The 16,485-nt window shown below is 46.5% G+C and overlaps 1 protein-coding gene across 3 annotated transcripts in view; it reads right to left on the reverse strand.

Annotated features, from left to right (window-relative positions):
• Positions 1-16,485, reverse strand: part of frem1 (FRAS1 related extracellular matrix 1) — a 141,577-nt gene that overhangs the window by 92,555 nt on the left and 32,537 nt on the right. For all 3 annotated transcript variants that reach the window (XM_033018045.1, XM_033018046.1, XM_033018047.1), the window contains one exon: positions 13,074-13,397. In XM_033018045.1, the coding sequence (XP_032873936.1) occupies positions 13,074-13,397 (324 nt within the window). The remainder of the gene's footprint in view (positions 1-13,073; positions 13,398-16,485) is intronic.

The following is a 16,485-nucleotide window of genomic DNA, read 5'->3' on the forward strand; positions in this document are numbered from 1 at the left end:
GAGAAATTCTGTGATCAACGAAAATTTCAAAACTCGGATAAACTGCATGGTCCGCGGGTATTGGAGAGCCGGGGCTGAGGGAGGGATGGGAGCAGAACCAGCGGCGGAAACAGATGCGGGGAGACAGGACTGGCATGTGTTTTTGCCGGGGCAGTCGAGTGTTTTGCGGGGCTGCGAGTCGCTCGCTGCAGCTCTGGCCGTGGAGCACTCCGGACAGTGCAAGTCCCAGTCGTCGGGGGAGTCGGAGGCGTTGTGCCGCTGCCGCGAGAGTCTCTGTGTCGAAGGAACAGACTCTCAAAGAGAGGTGGAGAGAGAGAGGGGGGAAGGAGACAGGGAGACAGTGGGGGGAGAGAGAGTGGGGTGAGAGGAGAGAGAGGGAAGAGATAGAGGGGGAGTGAATGGAGAGAGAGAAGAGGGAGTGGAGTGGGGAGAGAGGTAGGGGAGAGAGAGGGGGGAGAGTGAGGTGGGAGGGGGGTGAAGAGAGAGAGGGGTGAGAGGGAGAAAGAGGGAAGAGTGAGAGGGGGTGGAGAGGGAGGAGAGGGTAGGTGAGAATGGGAGAGAGAGGGGGAAGAGAGAGGGGTGGTAAAAGAGAGAGGGGGAAGAGGGAGAGAGGGGGAAAGAGAGAAATGGGGGAAAGAGAGAGAGATGGAGGGGGCAAAGAGAAAGAGGAGATAGAGAGGGGAGAGAGAGCCAGGGGGAGAGTGAGGTGAGAGGGAAAAATGGGGGAGAGAGAGGGAGAGAGAGAGGGAGAGAGAGGAGGAGAGAGAGATGAGAGAGAGAGGGCAGAGAGAGAGGTGAGAGGAGAGACAGAGAGGGGAGAGTGTGTGGAGAGGGAGAGGGAGAGAGAGGGGGAGATAGAGAGGGAGGGAGAAAGAGAGAGAGGGGAGAGAATGGAAAGCGAGGGGGGAGAGAGAGGGGGAGAGATAGTAGAGAGAGTGAGGGAGAGAGAGAGGGGAGAGAGAGAAGGGGAGTGAGAGTTGGGGGAAAGAGAGGGGAGAGAGAGTTAGGGGAAAGAGAGGGGAGAGAGAGTGAGGGGAGAGAGAGGGAGAGAGGAGAGAGGGAAAGAGAGAGAGAGGAGGAAGAGTGAGGTGGGAGGAATAGAGTGGAAGAGAGAGAGAGGGGAAGAGAGGAGAGATGGGGGGAGAGGGGGAGAGAGAAGAGAGCGAAGGGGAGAGAGTGAGAGGAGGGAGACGGGGAGAGAGAGGGGGGAGAGGAGAGACAGAGAGGGAGAGAGGAGAGAGAGAGGGGGAGGGGGGAGATAGAGGGGGGGGGGAGAGACGGGGGTTGAGAGGAGAGAGAGTGGCAGAGAGGGGGGAGAGAGGGGGGTTGAGAGGAGAGAGAGTGGAAGAGAGGGGGGGAGAGAGAGAGTCTCTGTGCCGAATTCACCCAGGTGACCGGCATGGATCAGGCTGCGGCTCGGTGCATCCTGGAGGATAACCAGTGGCTGCTGGAAGTAAGTACCAAGCACTGGGTAGAAACGGTGGAAGATAGTGGACTTCAAATGGGGGTGGTTGGTAAAAGCATCCTGCTTGCCTGCTAGATTTTCACTTACTGTAACTGCAGGAAAAATGTTCCCGATGTTGAGACGAAAGCAGGAGATGTCAGGCAAGCTGATTCAGTGCGATGCCTGCAGTATGTGGGAGGTCAAGGACACCGTTGGTGCCACTGGCTGCTACAAATGCGAGAAGTGCATCCAGGTAGAGCTCCTGAAGGACCGTGTTGAGGAACTGGAGAAGCAAGTGGATGACCTCCGGTTCGTCCAAGAAACGGAGTCGTTCCTCAACAAGTCCTACAGTAAGATTGTTACACCTAAGGTACTGGAAGAGAGAAGGTGGGAGACAGTGAGAAAGGGAGGGAAGCATGGAATGCCAATGTCCCCGGGTGTTGTACCTCTTGTGAACAGGTTCACCCACTTAGAAGCTGTCGGGACAGAAGACGTGTTTACATTGAGCGGCGGACTGGCTTGCGATGCGAATAGGGCTGTTGAGCCAAAACCAAAAAGGCCTAAGGCAGGCAACGCCATTGTAGTGGGAGACTCCATTGTGAGAGGTATGGACAGGGGTTTCTGCGGCAACAGACGGGATGCGAGGATGGTGTGCTGCCTCCCTGGTGCCAGGATCCAGGATGTCACGGACAGAGTGCAGAAAATCCTCAAGGGCGAAGGTGAACATCTGGAAGTGGTAGTGCATGTCGGCACAAACGATGTCGGAAAGAAGGGGATGAATATTCCGCAGCGTGACTTTAGAGAGCTCGGAAAAATGCTGAAAAGCAGGACCTCCAGGGTTGTTATCTCCGGTTTGCTTCCAGTTCCTTGTGCTGGCGAGAGCAGGAACAGGGAGATACGGGACCTGAACGTGTGGCTGAGGAACTGGTGCACGGGGCAGGGATTTAGATTCTTAGATCACTGGGATCTGTTTTGGGGTAAGGGGGAACTGTACAAAAGGGACAGATTGCATCTTAACAGGTGTGGGACCAGCATTCTGGCAGGCAGGTTTTCCACTGCTACACGGGTGGTTTTAAACTGAATAAGGGGGGTGGGGTGTCGAATGGGCTAGTGGAGGATGGAGTTAAAGGGAAAGGGTTTCTTAAATGTGTGAGCGTAGAGACAGAGGGGTGTAAAATGAGGGTAGAAGCAATGTAGCAAGGTGAAAAGTAAAAGTGGCAGGCCGGCAAATCCAGGGCAAAAATCAAAAAGGGCCACTTTTCAGCATAATAGTATAAGGGGTAAGAGTGTTGTAAAAAACAAGCCTGAAGGCTTTGTGTCTCAATGCTAGGAGCATTCGTAATAAGGTGGATGAGTTGAATGTGCAGATAGCTATTAATGACTATGATATAGTTAGGATCACAGAGACATGGCTCCAGGGTGACCAAGGCTGGGAGCTGAACATCCAGGGATATTCAATATTCAGGAGGGATAGACAGAAAGGGAAAGGAGGTGGGGCAGCGTTGCTGGTTAGAGAGCAGATTAATGCAATAGAAAGGAAGGACATTAGCTTTGAGGATGTGGAATCGATATGGGTAGAGCTGCGAAACACTACGGGGCAGAAAACGCTAGTGGGAGTTGTGTACAGGCCACCTAACAGTAGTAGTGGAGTTGGGGATGGCATCAAACAGGAAATTAGAAATGCGTGCAACAAAGGTAAAACAGTTATAATGGGTGACTTCAATCTACATATAGGTTGGGTGAATCAAATTGGCAAGGGTGCTGAGGAAGAGGATTTCTTGGAATGTATGCGGGATAGTATTCTAAACCAACATGAAGAGGAACCAACGAGAGAGCAGGCTATTCTAGACTGGGTATTGAGTAATGAGGAAGGGTTAGTTAGCAGTCTTGTTGTGCGTGGCCCTTTGGGCAAGAGTGACCATAATATGGTTGAGTTCTTCATTAGGATGGAGAGTGACATCGTTAATTCAGAAACAAGGGTCCTGAACTTAAAGAAAGGTAACTTTGAGGGTATGAGACGTGAATTGGCCAAGATAGACTGGCGATTGATTCTTAATGGGTTGACGGTGGTTATGCAATGGAAGGCATTTAAAGACTGCATGGATGAACTACAACAGTTGTACATCCCAGTTTGGCAAAAAAATAAATCAGGGAAGGTAGTGCATCCGTGGATAACAAGGGAAATCAGGGATAGTATCAAAACAAAAGATGAAGCATACAAATTAGCCAGAAAAAGCAGCCTACCAGAGGACTGGGAGAAATTCAGAGATCAGCAGAGGAGGACAAAGGACTTAATTAGGAAAGGGAAAATAGATTATGAACGAAAACTGGCAGGGAACATAAAAACTGACTGCAAAAGCTTTTATAGATATGTGAAGAGAAAAAGATTAGTTAAAACAAATGTAGGTCCCTTGCAGTCAGAAACGGGTGAATTGATCATGGGGAACAAGGACATGGCAGACCAATTGAATAACTACTTTGGTTCTGTCTTCACTAAGGAAGACATAAATAATCTGCCGGAAATAGCAGGGGACCGGGGGTCAAATGAGATGGAGGAACTGAGTGAAATCCAGGTTAGCCGGGAAGTGTTGTTGGGTAAATTGAATGAATTAAAGGCCGATAAATCCCCAGGGCCAGATAAGCTGCATCCCAGAGTACTTAAGGAAGTAGCCCCAGAAATAGTGGATGCATTAGTGATAATTTTTCAAAACTCTTTAGATTCTGGAGTAGAATCAGTTATTAAAGATGGGATAGCAGCACATTTGGAAAGTGGTGAAATCATTGGACAAAGTCAGCATGGATTTATGAAGGGTAAATCATGTCTGACTAATCTTATAGAATTTTTCGAGGATATAACTAGTAGAGTGGATAAGGGAGAACCAGTGGATGTGTTATATCTGGACTTTCAGAAGGCTTTCGACAAGGTCCCACATAAGAGATTAGTATACAAACTTAAAGCACATGGTATTGGGGGTTCAGTATTGATGTGGATAGAGAACTGGCTGGCAAACAGGAAGCAAAGAGTAGGAGTAAACGGGTCCTTTTCACAATGGCAGGCAGTGACTAGTGGGGTACCGCAAGGCTCAGTTCTGGGACCCCAGCTATTTACGATATATATTCATGATTTGGACGAGGGAATTGAATGCAACATCTCCAAGTTTGCGGATGACACGATGCTGGGGGGCAGTGTTAGCTGTGAGGAGGATGCTAGGAGGCTGCAAGGTGACTTGGATAGGCTGGGTGAGTGGGCAAATGCATGGCAAATGCAGTATAATGTGGATAAATGTGAGGTTATCCACTTTGGTGGCAAAAACAGGAAAGTAGATTATTATCTGAATGGTGGCCGATTAGGAAAGGGGGAGATGCAACGAGACCTGAGTGTCATGGTACACCAGTCATTAAAAGTAGGCATGCAGGTGCAGCAGGCAGTGAAGAAGGCGAATGGTATGTTAGCATTCATAGCAAAAGGATTTGAGTATAGGAGCAGGGAGGTTCTACTGCAGTTGTACAGGGTCTTGGTAAGACCACACCTGGAGTATTGCGTACAGTTTTGGTCTCCTAATCTGAGGAAAGACATTCTTGCCATAGAGGGAGTACAGAGGTACAGGGATCAGGTGGTATGGAGAGAAGGCAGGTACAGGATACTGAGTTGGATGATCAGCCATGATCATATTGAATGGCGGTGCAGGCTCAAAGGGCCGAATGGCCTACTCCTGCACCTATTTTCTATGTTTCTATGTTTCTATGTTGGATGCGTTCAGAACCATGGGTCACAGTTTAAGAATAAAGGGGGGGCCAGTTAGGACTGAGATGAGAACAAACTTTCTTCACGCAGAGAGTTGTGAATCTGGAATTCTCTGCCACAGAAGGCAGTGCAGGGCAATTCACTGGATGTTTTCAAGAGAGAGTTACATTTAGTTCTTGGGGCTAACGACATCAAGGGATATGGGGAAAAAACAGGAAAGAGGTACTGATTTTAGATGAATAGCCATGATCATATTGAATGGCAGTGCTGGCTCGAAGGGCCGATGGCCTATTCCTGCACCTATTTTCTATGTTTCTATGCTTGAGTATATGGCAATAAAACTCGATCACTTGATTTTGAAGCATTCATGCATGGTGGAGGTAAAATGTAGTCATAGAGTGATACAGTGTGAAAACATGCTGGGACACCCGCCAACATGTCCCAGCTACGCTACCTGCTTTTGGTCCATACCTCCAAACCTGTCCTATCCATGTATCAGTCTAACTTTTTCTTAAATGTTGGGATGGTCCCTGCCTCAACTACCTCCTCTGGCAGCTTGTTCAATACATCCATCACCCTTTGTGTGGATAAAGTTACCCCTTAAAAAGTTACCTCTTAAAAATACTTCATACAAAAACCATTGAAATCATACTTCTACAGTGCACTAAAACATGATTTTAATACATCAAATTTCAAAAAGTTCCTACCCTGGGAGGGAAGACACCCTTCTTCCACACCCGCTCCCCACTCGGTTGCTCCAGTCCATCACTGGGTACCCCCAAGGCCAGTGATCAGTGATCGCACAGCCTCCCCACTTTCAAAAACTCTCCAATCCAATATATATTGCATTCAAGTGTAAGTTAAAAGAGTCGCTACAGTATGCACCATATTGCACAATTTCAAGCTGAAAAATGCAAACGTTCCATACCAATGTTCCGTTCCACTCTCCTCCCCCCCCCCCCCTCCCCGGTCGCTATGCTACCTCGGGCTTGGTCTCGCGCAATTTCTCACTCCCAACTCTCACCCAATGTTGGCAGCCCTGGTAGTAAGCACAAGGTAGTGATTGTGGGAGATTTCAATTTTCCACACATAGACTGGGAAACACATTCTGTAAATGGGCTGGATGGTTTGGAGTTTGTAAAATGTGTGCAGGATAGTTTTTTGCAGCAATACATAGAGGTACCTACTAGAGATGGGGCAGTGCTGGACCTCATTGGGACATTTTGTTTGATGGGAAGGATGTGGAGGAGAAATGGAGGACATTTAAAGATGACATTTTAAGAGTACAGAATCTTTATGTCCTTGAAAGGAAATAGTAAAAATTGGAAAGAGCCATGGTTTTTAAGGGAAATTGGACACTTGCTTTGGAAGAAGAGAGAGATCTACAATAATTATAGGCAGCATGGAGTAAATGAGGTGCTTGAGGTGTATAAAGAATGTAAAAAGAATCTTAAGAAAGAAATTAGAAAAGCTATAAGAAGATTATGAGGTTGCTTTGGCAAGTAAGGTGAAAGTAAATCCAAAGGGTTTCTACAGCTATATTAATAGCAAAAGGATAACGAGGGGTGAAATTGCTCCATAAGAGAGTCAGAGTGGACAGCTATCTGCAGAGCCAAAAGAGATGGGGGAGATATTGAACAATTTATTTTCTTCGGTATTCACCAAGGAGAAGGATATTGAATTATGTGAGGTAAGGGAAACAAGTAGAGTAGTTATGGAAACTATGAGATTCAAAGAAGAGGAAATACTGACACTTATGAAAAATATAAAAGTGGATAAGTCTCCAGGTCCTGACAGGATCTTCCCTAGGACATTGAGGGATGTTAGTGTAGAAATAGCAGGGGCTATGACAGAAATATTTCAATTGTCATTAGAAACGGGAATAGTGCTGGAGGATTGGCGTACTGCGCATAAAAAGGGGTCTAAGAGAAAACCTAGCAATTATAGACCTGTTAGTCTGACGTCAGTGGGGGGCAAATTAATGGAAAGGATACTTAGAGATAATATATATAAGCATCTGGATAAACAGGGTCTGATTAGGAACAGTCAACATGGATTTGTGCCTGGAAGGTCATGCTTGACTAATCTTCTTGAATATTTTGAAGAGGTTACTCGGGAAATTGATGAGGGTAAAGCAGTGGATGTTGTATATATGGACTTCAGTAAGGTCTTTGACAAGGTTCCTCATGGAAGGTTGGTTAAGAAGTTTCAATTGGTGGGTATTAATGGTGGAGTAGCAAGATGGATTCAACAGTGGCTGAATGGGAGATGCCAGAGAGTAATGGTGGATGGCTGTTTGTCAGGTTGGAGGCCAGTGACTAGTGGGGTGCCACAGGGATCTGTGTTGGGTCCACTGTTGTTTGCCATGTACATCAATGATCTGGATGATGGTGTGGTAAATTGCATTAGTAAGTATGCAGATGATACTAAGATAGGTGGTGTTGTGGATAGTGAAGTAGATTTTCAAAGTCTACAGAGAGATTTAGGCCATTTGGAAGAGTGGGCTGAAAGATGGCAGATGGAGTTTAATGCTGATAAGTGTGAGGTGCTACACCTTGGCAGGACAAATCAAAATAGGACGTACATGATAAATGGTAGTGAATTGAGGAATGCAGTTGAACAGAGGGATCTAGGAATAACTGTGCACAGTTCCCTGAAGGTGGAATCTCAGGTAAAGAAAGCTTTTGGTGTGCTGGCCTTCATAAATCAGAGCATTGAGTATAGAAGTTGGGATGTAATGTTAGAATTGTACAAGGCATTAGTGAGGCCAATTCTGGAGTATGGTGTACAATTTTGGTCGCCTAATTATAGGAAGGATGTCAACAAAATAGCGAGAGTACAGAGGAGATTTACTAGAATGTTGCCTGGGTTTCAGCAACTAAGTTGCAGAGAAAGATTGAACAAGTTAGGTCTTTATTCTTTGGAGCGCAGAAGGTTAAGGGGGGACTTGATAGAGGTCTTTAAAATGATGAGAGGGATAGACAGAGTTGACGTGGATAAGCTTTTCCCACTGAGAGTAGGGAAGATTCAAACAAGAGGACATGACTTGAGAATTAAGGGACAAAAGTTTAGTGGTAACATGAGGGGGAACTTCTTTACTCAGAGAGTGGTAGCTGTGTGGAATGAGCTTCCAGTGGAGGTGGTGGAGGCAGGTTCGATTTTATCATTTAAAAATAAATTGGATAGTTATATGGATGGGAAAGGAATGGAGGGTTATGGTCTGAGTGCAGGTAGATGGGACTAGGGAAGAATAAGTGTTCGGCACGGACTAGAAGGGCCGAGATGGCCTGTTTCCGTGCTGTAATTGTTATATGGTTATATGGTTATAAGACAGGAATGTATAGTTGGAATCGTTATCAGATCAAACATCATCTGAATATTCGGTTCCAGCTCCTCATTCATATTAGTTTAGTTTAGATTAGTTTAATTTAGAGATACAGTGCGGAAACAGGCATTTCAGCCCATCGAGTCTGCTCCGACCAGCAATCCCCATACATTAGCACAATCCTGCACACTAGGGACAATTCACAATTTTACTGAAACAAATTAAACTGAAATCCTGTACGTCTTTGGAGTGTGGGAGGAAATCTGAGCACCCGGAGAAAAGCCATGTTGTGACAGGGAGAATGTACAAACTCCATACAAACAACACCCATCGTCAGGATCAAAAACCGAGTCTCTTGCGCAGTAAGGCAGCAATACTACCCCTGTGCCATCTTGCCGCCCTTGAACATATATTAATAACTAGACTAAGTGGGACCCGTTGGGAGGCTTGGTCCCCCAACGCAATATTCCACCACTCACCCATAGCCCCCAACCGCACAGGCGCAGCTCATTTCCCTTCATCCCGTGCACTCTCTCCCCCTCCTCTTCACCCTCCCTCTTCTTTCTCTCCTCTTTCCCTCCACCAATCCCTCCTTCGCCTCTCTCTCCCTCTCATTTCCCCTGCCCTCAGTCACTCCCTCCCTCCCTCCATAACTCCTCTCCCCTCCCTACCAACCTCTCCCCTCTATCCCCCACTCCTCACCTCCCCCTATCCCCCCCATTATCATTCCTCACCTCCCCCACAGCCCTCCCCTCCCTCTATTCCCTCCTACCTACTTCCAATTACTCCCTCCCTCCTCTTCCTCTATCCCCCTCCTCCTCCACTCTCCCTCCTCACCTCCTCCCTCTTCTTTACCCTCTCCTCCTACCCTCCCCCAATCCCTCCCGACCGCTGCTTTCCGCTACCCTCAGTCATTCCCTCCCTCCCTCCATAACTCCTCTCCCCTCCCTACCATCCTCTCCCTCTATCCCCTCTCCTCCCCCACTCTCCCTCCCCAGGATCTCGAGGTTGCAGCTCCTCTCCCTTCTTGCGTGCCCCGGAGGAGCATCAGCCATCAGCACCCTTAGAGACACGCCTCGTATCCTCGGCTCGGCCTGGAAGCACCAGCAGCTATGGAAGCACCGGTGTGTGGGTGGGGTGTGTGTGCAGGTGGGGGGAGAGCTCGGAGAAAAGACGGGGGAAGAGCCATGGGGGAGAGGGGGGTATCACGGGGGAGGGGGGCAGGGGCCAGTGAGAGGGACCAGAGGGGAAGGGGCTGAAGCTGCAGGGGGTTGTGATAGCGGTGCGTTTTGGGACTCACAGCGGGCGCTATAGATAGATAGATGAGATAGATAAATACTTTATTAATCCCCTTATTCAGGGTAAATTCTGATGTCCATGCAGCACACTAATAAAAATACAACACAGTATTCATTAAGAAATTCAACACCAAAACATCCCCCCACAGTGATTCCCACTGTGGGGGAAGGCACAAAGTCCAGTCCCCATCCTCTTGTCCACCCATAGTCGGGCCTATTGAGGCCTCCACAGTCGCCGCCACGGCGCCCGATGTTCTCGCCGGGTGATGGTACTCCGGCGTCGGGAGAACCCTCAGCAGCTTGGGGTGCCAGGAACGGCCGCCTTCCCACCGGAGCCTGCGGCTTCCAAGCCAACAAACCACGCCAGACGGAGCTCCGCACACTGGTGATCTCGGCGAGATGTTAGTTCAAACGCCGCAGCTGGCCGCTCCGCAGAACCGCGGCTCCACGATGTTTTCCTCGGCGGTCCCAGCATACCGGAGTTCCAGCGCGGCGACCCAGGAAAGGCATCGCCCGCTCCGCAATAGCGCTCCAGCGCTGCACTGCCGCCGCCAACGCCGACGTTCTGCGCCGCCGCTGCCACCGCCGATGTTCTGGCCAGGTCCCCTCAGGGAAACGTCGCTCCAGGACCCGCTGGTAGGCCGCGAGGACAGGTCGAAGTCGCTGCTCGGAGGAAGGCAACCCCTCCGACCAGGTAGGGACTTAGTAAAGCAGTTTCTCCCTTCCCCCCCACCACCCCCCACACATAAAAGATTTAGGCCCCCTGACTATACATTTAACGAACTAAAAATAATAAAAAAGAAGGGGAAAAAACGGACAGCTGCAGGACAGGCAGCCGTTCAGGACAGCGCCTCCTCCGGATGCTAGGCTCTCCTCTGCCATCATCAGACTCTCCGCTTTCCGTTTGGCGACATCTCTAACTCCAGGCTGGGTCGGGCCGGGCCACTCCGGTCCCTCCAAAAATTGTGTATGGTTGGAGACTTCTGCCGGCCAACGGCAGCGTCCCTCAACTCCAGTAAAGATGGGATGGTGCAGGAAGGTGCGGACCATCCCACGGAGTGACAGGAGAAGAGACCACTCCGCGTAGCGCTGACTTGATGAAGAGGAGATCGATCTGCGCTTCTCGGTTTTTACGATTTTTAAACCTTGCTAACTTTTACAATATACGACCACTCAGAACACTCGTGGCACAGGAGAACCATCAATGAGCTGATGAAAAATTGTAACGCTATCATGTACCGTTTTTGCGTAAATAGAAAAAACGCACAAACCGGAAGAGCATAAGATCAGAGTTTTAGTTATGTATAGATGTTCGCATGTAAAAACATAGAAACATAGAAAAACATAGAAAAACATAGAAACATAGAAAATAGGTGCAGGAGTAGGCCATTCGGCCCTTTGAGCCAGCACCGCCATTCAACATCATCCAAAATCAGTATCTCCGTACCGGCATTTTCCCCATATCCCTTGATTCGCTTACCCCTAAGAGCTAAAGTAACATTTATGTTCTCAGTTATGCATCCAGATAGTTAAGCATGGTGGGCACATGATGTAAGCAAATGCCAGACACACTGATTTATTTATGTAAAACAGTAGCATGCAATCCCCACCTTAAACAAGCCCAAACCACCTGGCCTAACAACATGGATGGGCCGCTGTCACAGACTTTGCGGCCAGCAGCAGCCAAATTATTATTGGTGATTGTTTAGAGATCAGATTGTTTAGAACATCACACCTGACCTGTTCATCCCATATTCTCCTTCAATTTACAAGATACATTTGGTGTAAGCATCTGATTCTTATTTGTTAAACTTCCTTCAGATGTACTTGCATTCCCTTCTCCCTTATTTGCTCATGATGATACAGTATTTAAGCATCATTGTTATTCCTTTTAAAAATATTATTTCTGATACCAACAGCTCCACATTTAAATCACTTCCTGCGTGACCGATTTGCTCCTATTTTGGATTTATTAGTGACTATTTTGTTTGTCTGGCTTCCTCTATGTTATCTATTAGCATATTGTATCCATGCCAACAGAGCAATCCCATCAGTCCCATTTCCCTTCTCTTCATTCCTCTGTAGCCCGGCAACCTGTTACCCCTCCATGTCCCTTTGATTAGTTTAGATTAATTTAGGTTAGTTTAGTTTAGAGATACAGCCCAGAAACAGACCCTTCGGCCCATCGAATCCGCATCTACCGACGATCCCCGCACATTAACACTATCCCACGCACACTAGAGACAATTTACAATTATACCAAGCCAATTAACCTACAAACCTGCTTAAGAAAACTCTCCTGAACACTTTTGAGAAAATTGAGACGTTAGTCCAGATGTATCCAAGGGATTGTGGGAAACTAGAGAGGAAATTGCAGGAGCCCTGGTTGAAATTTATGAGCCGTCCTTAAATACAGGAGAGGTGCCAGAAGACTGGAGGGTGGCAAATGTTGTACCTCTTTTCAAGAAGGGCTGCAGGGAAAGTGCTGGGAAATATAAGCTGGTGAGCTTAACGGCAGATGATAAATTACTGGAGAGTATTCTGGGGAATAGGTTATACAAGCATTTGGATGGGCAAGGGCTGATTAGGGATAGTCATTATGGTATTGTACGTTGGAGGTCATACCTCACAAATGTGATTGATTTTTTTGAAGATGTGACCAAAAAGGTTGATGAGGGCAGAGCTGTAGATGTTGTGTACATGGACTTCAGTGCAGCGTTCAACAAGGTTCCTCATGGTAGGCTGCTCTGGAAGGTTAGATCGCATGGGATCCAAGGAGAGATAGCTGAATGGATAGCAAATTGGCTCAGTGGAAGGAAGCAGAGGGTGATAGTGGAAGGTTGCTTCTCAGACTGGAGGCCTGTGACTAGGGGTGTGCCTCAGGGTTTGGTGCTGGGACAATTACTGTTTGTCATCTACATCAATGATTTGGCTGAGAACATACAGGGAAAGATTAGCAAGTTTGCTGATGATACAAAAGTTAATGGTTCTGCAGATAGTGAAGATGGTTGTGAAAGATTGCAGCAGGATCTGGATCGATTGGCTAGGTGGATGAAGGAATGGTTGATGGAATTTAATACAGAAAAGTGTGAGGTGTTGAATTTTGGGATGTCGAACAAGGGCAGGACCTACACAGTAAATGGTAGGCCCCTGGGTAGTTTTGCAGAGAGGGATGTAGGGGTACAGGTGCATGGTTCCTTGAAGGTCGAGTCAAAAAGGCTTTTGGCACTTTGGCCTTCATCAGTCAGTTGCATCACATACCTCATAGTTCCTTCTTTCAGTGTGACTGCTGTTTGGTGGCTGAAAGGCGACCAGCAAGTCATGCAGGTCAACCCAAGTGAATGATGTGATTGATTTGGTGTGGTCAGATAAATGAGTGATGTAGCCCTCCTGAGGTGGTTTGGTGACATTGAACACAAGCTGGGATTTTGGCGTCTCGCTGTCTTCTCCATCCAGGATCCCTGTGGTCATGGAGGTCAGAATGAATTGATCTACATCCAGGATGAACATCGCCATAAAACTCACTTTAGGAGACTGATTGGGAAAGGCATTTGTGATTCTGACTGGAATCCAGGCATTCTCTGTCTGAAAGAGATTGGGAGAGAAATGCACAGTTATAGACTGACACAGCGCACAATCCAATGAGACCACATCAATCATCAGCACCCATTTACAGGAACCCTACACTAATCGCGTTTTATTCTTCCCACATTCCAACAAACTTCTTTAGATTCTACCTCCTGCCAACACATAAGGAAAGATTTACAGCAGCCGATTAAATGGCACAGTGGTAGAGTTGCTGTCTTAAAGTGCCAGAGACCCAGGTTCGATCCTGACTATGGTGCAGTCTGTACAGAGTTTGTATGTTCTCACAGTAACCACGTGGGTTTTCTCTGGGTGCTTCAATTTCCACCCACACTCCAAAGACGTACAGGTTTGCAGGTTAATTGGCTAAGATAAAATTGTAAATTGTCCATAGTGTGTAGGATAGTGCAAGTGTACAGGGTGATTGCAGGCTGGCGCGAACTCGGTGGGGTGAAGGGCCTATTCCTGCACAGTATGTCTAACGTCCAAAGTCTAAAGTAGTCTAAAGTCTAAATCTGCAACCTATATGACCTTGGGCTGTGGAAGGAAGCCAGAGCACCCATGGGAAAACACACACAGCCAGAAGTGAAGCTGCAAACCCCACACAGACAATACCTAAGAACACAACTGAATATTGACAGAAACGGTTCTGTTTGCTGCACCACAGTGCTGCCCGAATATTGTTGATAGGAAAGTTTGCATCTTTTTTCTGAGAATGTTCAGAATATACCTCACATTTTAATTTAAGAAAAAGATGTATGTATGCTATAACCATTCACTAACATTAACTTACACTATTAGATGTAATTAGCCTTCTGAACGGTCCTTGCATAAGCTAGAATACTGTTTGATTCAGCTCTACCCCACCCTGGACATTGAACTCTGTCTATGGAACAGCTGTGCTACAATGCTGAGAACTACAGGTGGGCACTCTTTGCTCTTTGTATTGTACTTGAGTTTGACGTGTTTGCATTTATGTATAGTTTATCTGATCTGATTGGATAGCTTGCAAAATAAAGCTTTTCACTGTACCTCAGTTCACGTGACAATATTAAACCTAAAACAAAACAGTCACACATACAAAGCAGAATGTTCTTCTAATATCAGCTTTAAGTTTCAAAGAAAAGCTTGGCCTATGCTAAATTAGATCCTCTAAATTAAATTTGTTTCCAAATTAGAAACCTGCAAATTTGTGTGGGTTTGATTTACATTGACATTGGTTTAGTAAATCTGAATCAGCTTAAATATTTGAACATTTGAGATGATATACTGGATAATTACGGGGAGGTGGGGAAGACCAAAAATAACCAAGGATGCATCAAGGACAGAAAGCCGACCCCAAATTTCACAGCAAGACAGCATTGTCATTTTCTATTCTATTTCTAAACCTGCCATCTGGTCCAATTGACAATCTGGCTAAAGGCCAAGACAGACTGTAGCTGGAAGTCACAGTCAGGAACTCTTGTGCTTGGCAAATGTCTCTTTGAGAACCCCTGCCCATCTTAAATATTGAAAGAATCATTTATCTAAAGTAAATGAAAGCATTAATCAATAAATGTGCTTTATTTTAAATTAAATTAAAATTAAATTTCTTTATTTATATAGCACATTTTTAGTCAACTTGCATTGACCCCAAAGTGCTTCACATAATTACATCCACACACACAGGCAAAGGTGGGTGAAGTGCCTTGCCCAAGGACACCATCATGTTAACCACAGGATAACATGATGGTGAGTCAACAAAATAGAAACTGTCAGAGAGCTGACAGCAGATAAGTAGTTGATCAGGGACCTTTCAGGTTCTCCTCACTGTAGTCATTATATTTGTCTCACTACATGGAAATGGATGTTGAAGAAACTCTTTTTGTTCTTAAATTTGGGGGAGATGCCTTTAAAAGCTGATGTCGTCAGCTCATGCAGAGTGTGGTCATGTTGTCTTTATAGTGTATGATGATGTTTGCACGGTGTTGAATTCACCACACATTCTGATTGCTGAACTCTTGATGGCTCAGGGAGGGCCAAAGTATGTACATGTCCACCATCTATTTTCTGGCACCCTTGGTTCCAGAGCTTTTCTGGATTATCCATTTTGCCAGACCAATAGAGGTCATGGCCTTTGAGAGGTGTGTCGAGGCCATCAAGGGACTGAGATACCGGCCCACAAGGTTGGCCTTGAAAATCGGCTATGGGAACAGATCTACCGGCGTCGGCCAGGCCGGATTCCAGAGGACTCTGGAACTTGCCGCAAATCAACCTGCTTTTCAATGCGGAAGTGCTGATGAGGTCGAAATCATCTGGCTTATGAAGCCTAGGCCATAAGGTCATGTGATAGGAGTAAAATTAAATCATTCGGCCCATCAAGTCTACTCCACCATTCAATCATGGCTCCCTCCTAACCCCATTCTCCTGCCGTCTCCCCATAACCTCTGGCGCCCGTACTAATCAAGAAACTATCTATATCTGCCTTAAGATTATCCACTGACTTGGCCTCCACAGCCTTCTGAGGCAAAGAATTCCATAGATTCACCCCCCTCGTGGTTGCATCGTGTCCTGCTTCGGCAACTTGAACGTCCAGGAACGAAAAAGACTACAAAAAGTTGTGACCACTGCCTAGTCCATCACCGGCTTTGACCTCCCCACCGTCGAAGGGAAGAAGGTACCTGAAGACTGTAACGTCCAGGTTCAGGAACAGTTCTTCCCCACAGCCGTCAGGCTATTAAACACAACTAATAAGCTATGAGCTCTGAACTGCAAAAGACTATATTATTATTTGTTATTTGCACTATATTTGTTATTTATTGAACTTTTTCTTTTTTTCCCCGTTATATACAATGTTTACATATTCACATATTCTGTTGTGCTGCAGCAAGTAAGAATTTAATTGTCCGGGACATATGACAATAAAACATTCTTGTCTCTTGACTTGACTCTGGCTAATGAAATTTCTCCTCATCTCCTTCCTAAAAGAACATCCTTTAATTCTGAGGCTATAACCTCTAGTCCTAGACTCTCCCACATGGAAGCATCCTCTTCACATCCACTCTATCCAAGCCTTTCACTATTCTGTATATTTCAATGAGATTCCCCC

The sequence above is a fragment of the Amblyraja radiata genome, chromosome 3 (genome assembly GCF_010909765.2).
Source record: "Amblyraja radiata isolate CabotCenter1 chromosome 3, sAmbRad1.1.pri, whole genome shotgun sequence".
NCBI classification, from domain to species: Eukaryota; Metazoa; Chordata; class Chondrichthyes; order Rajiformes; family Rajidae; genus Amblyraja; species Amblyraja radiata.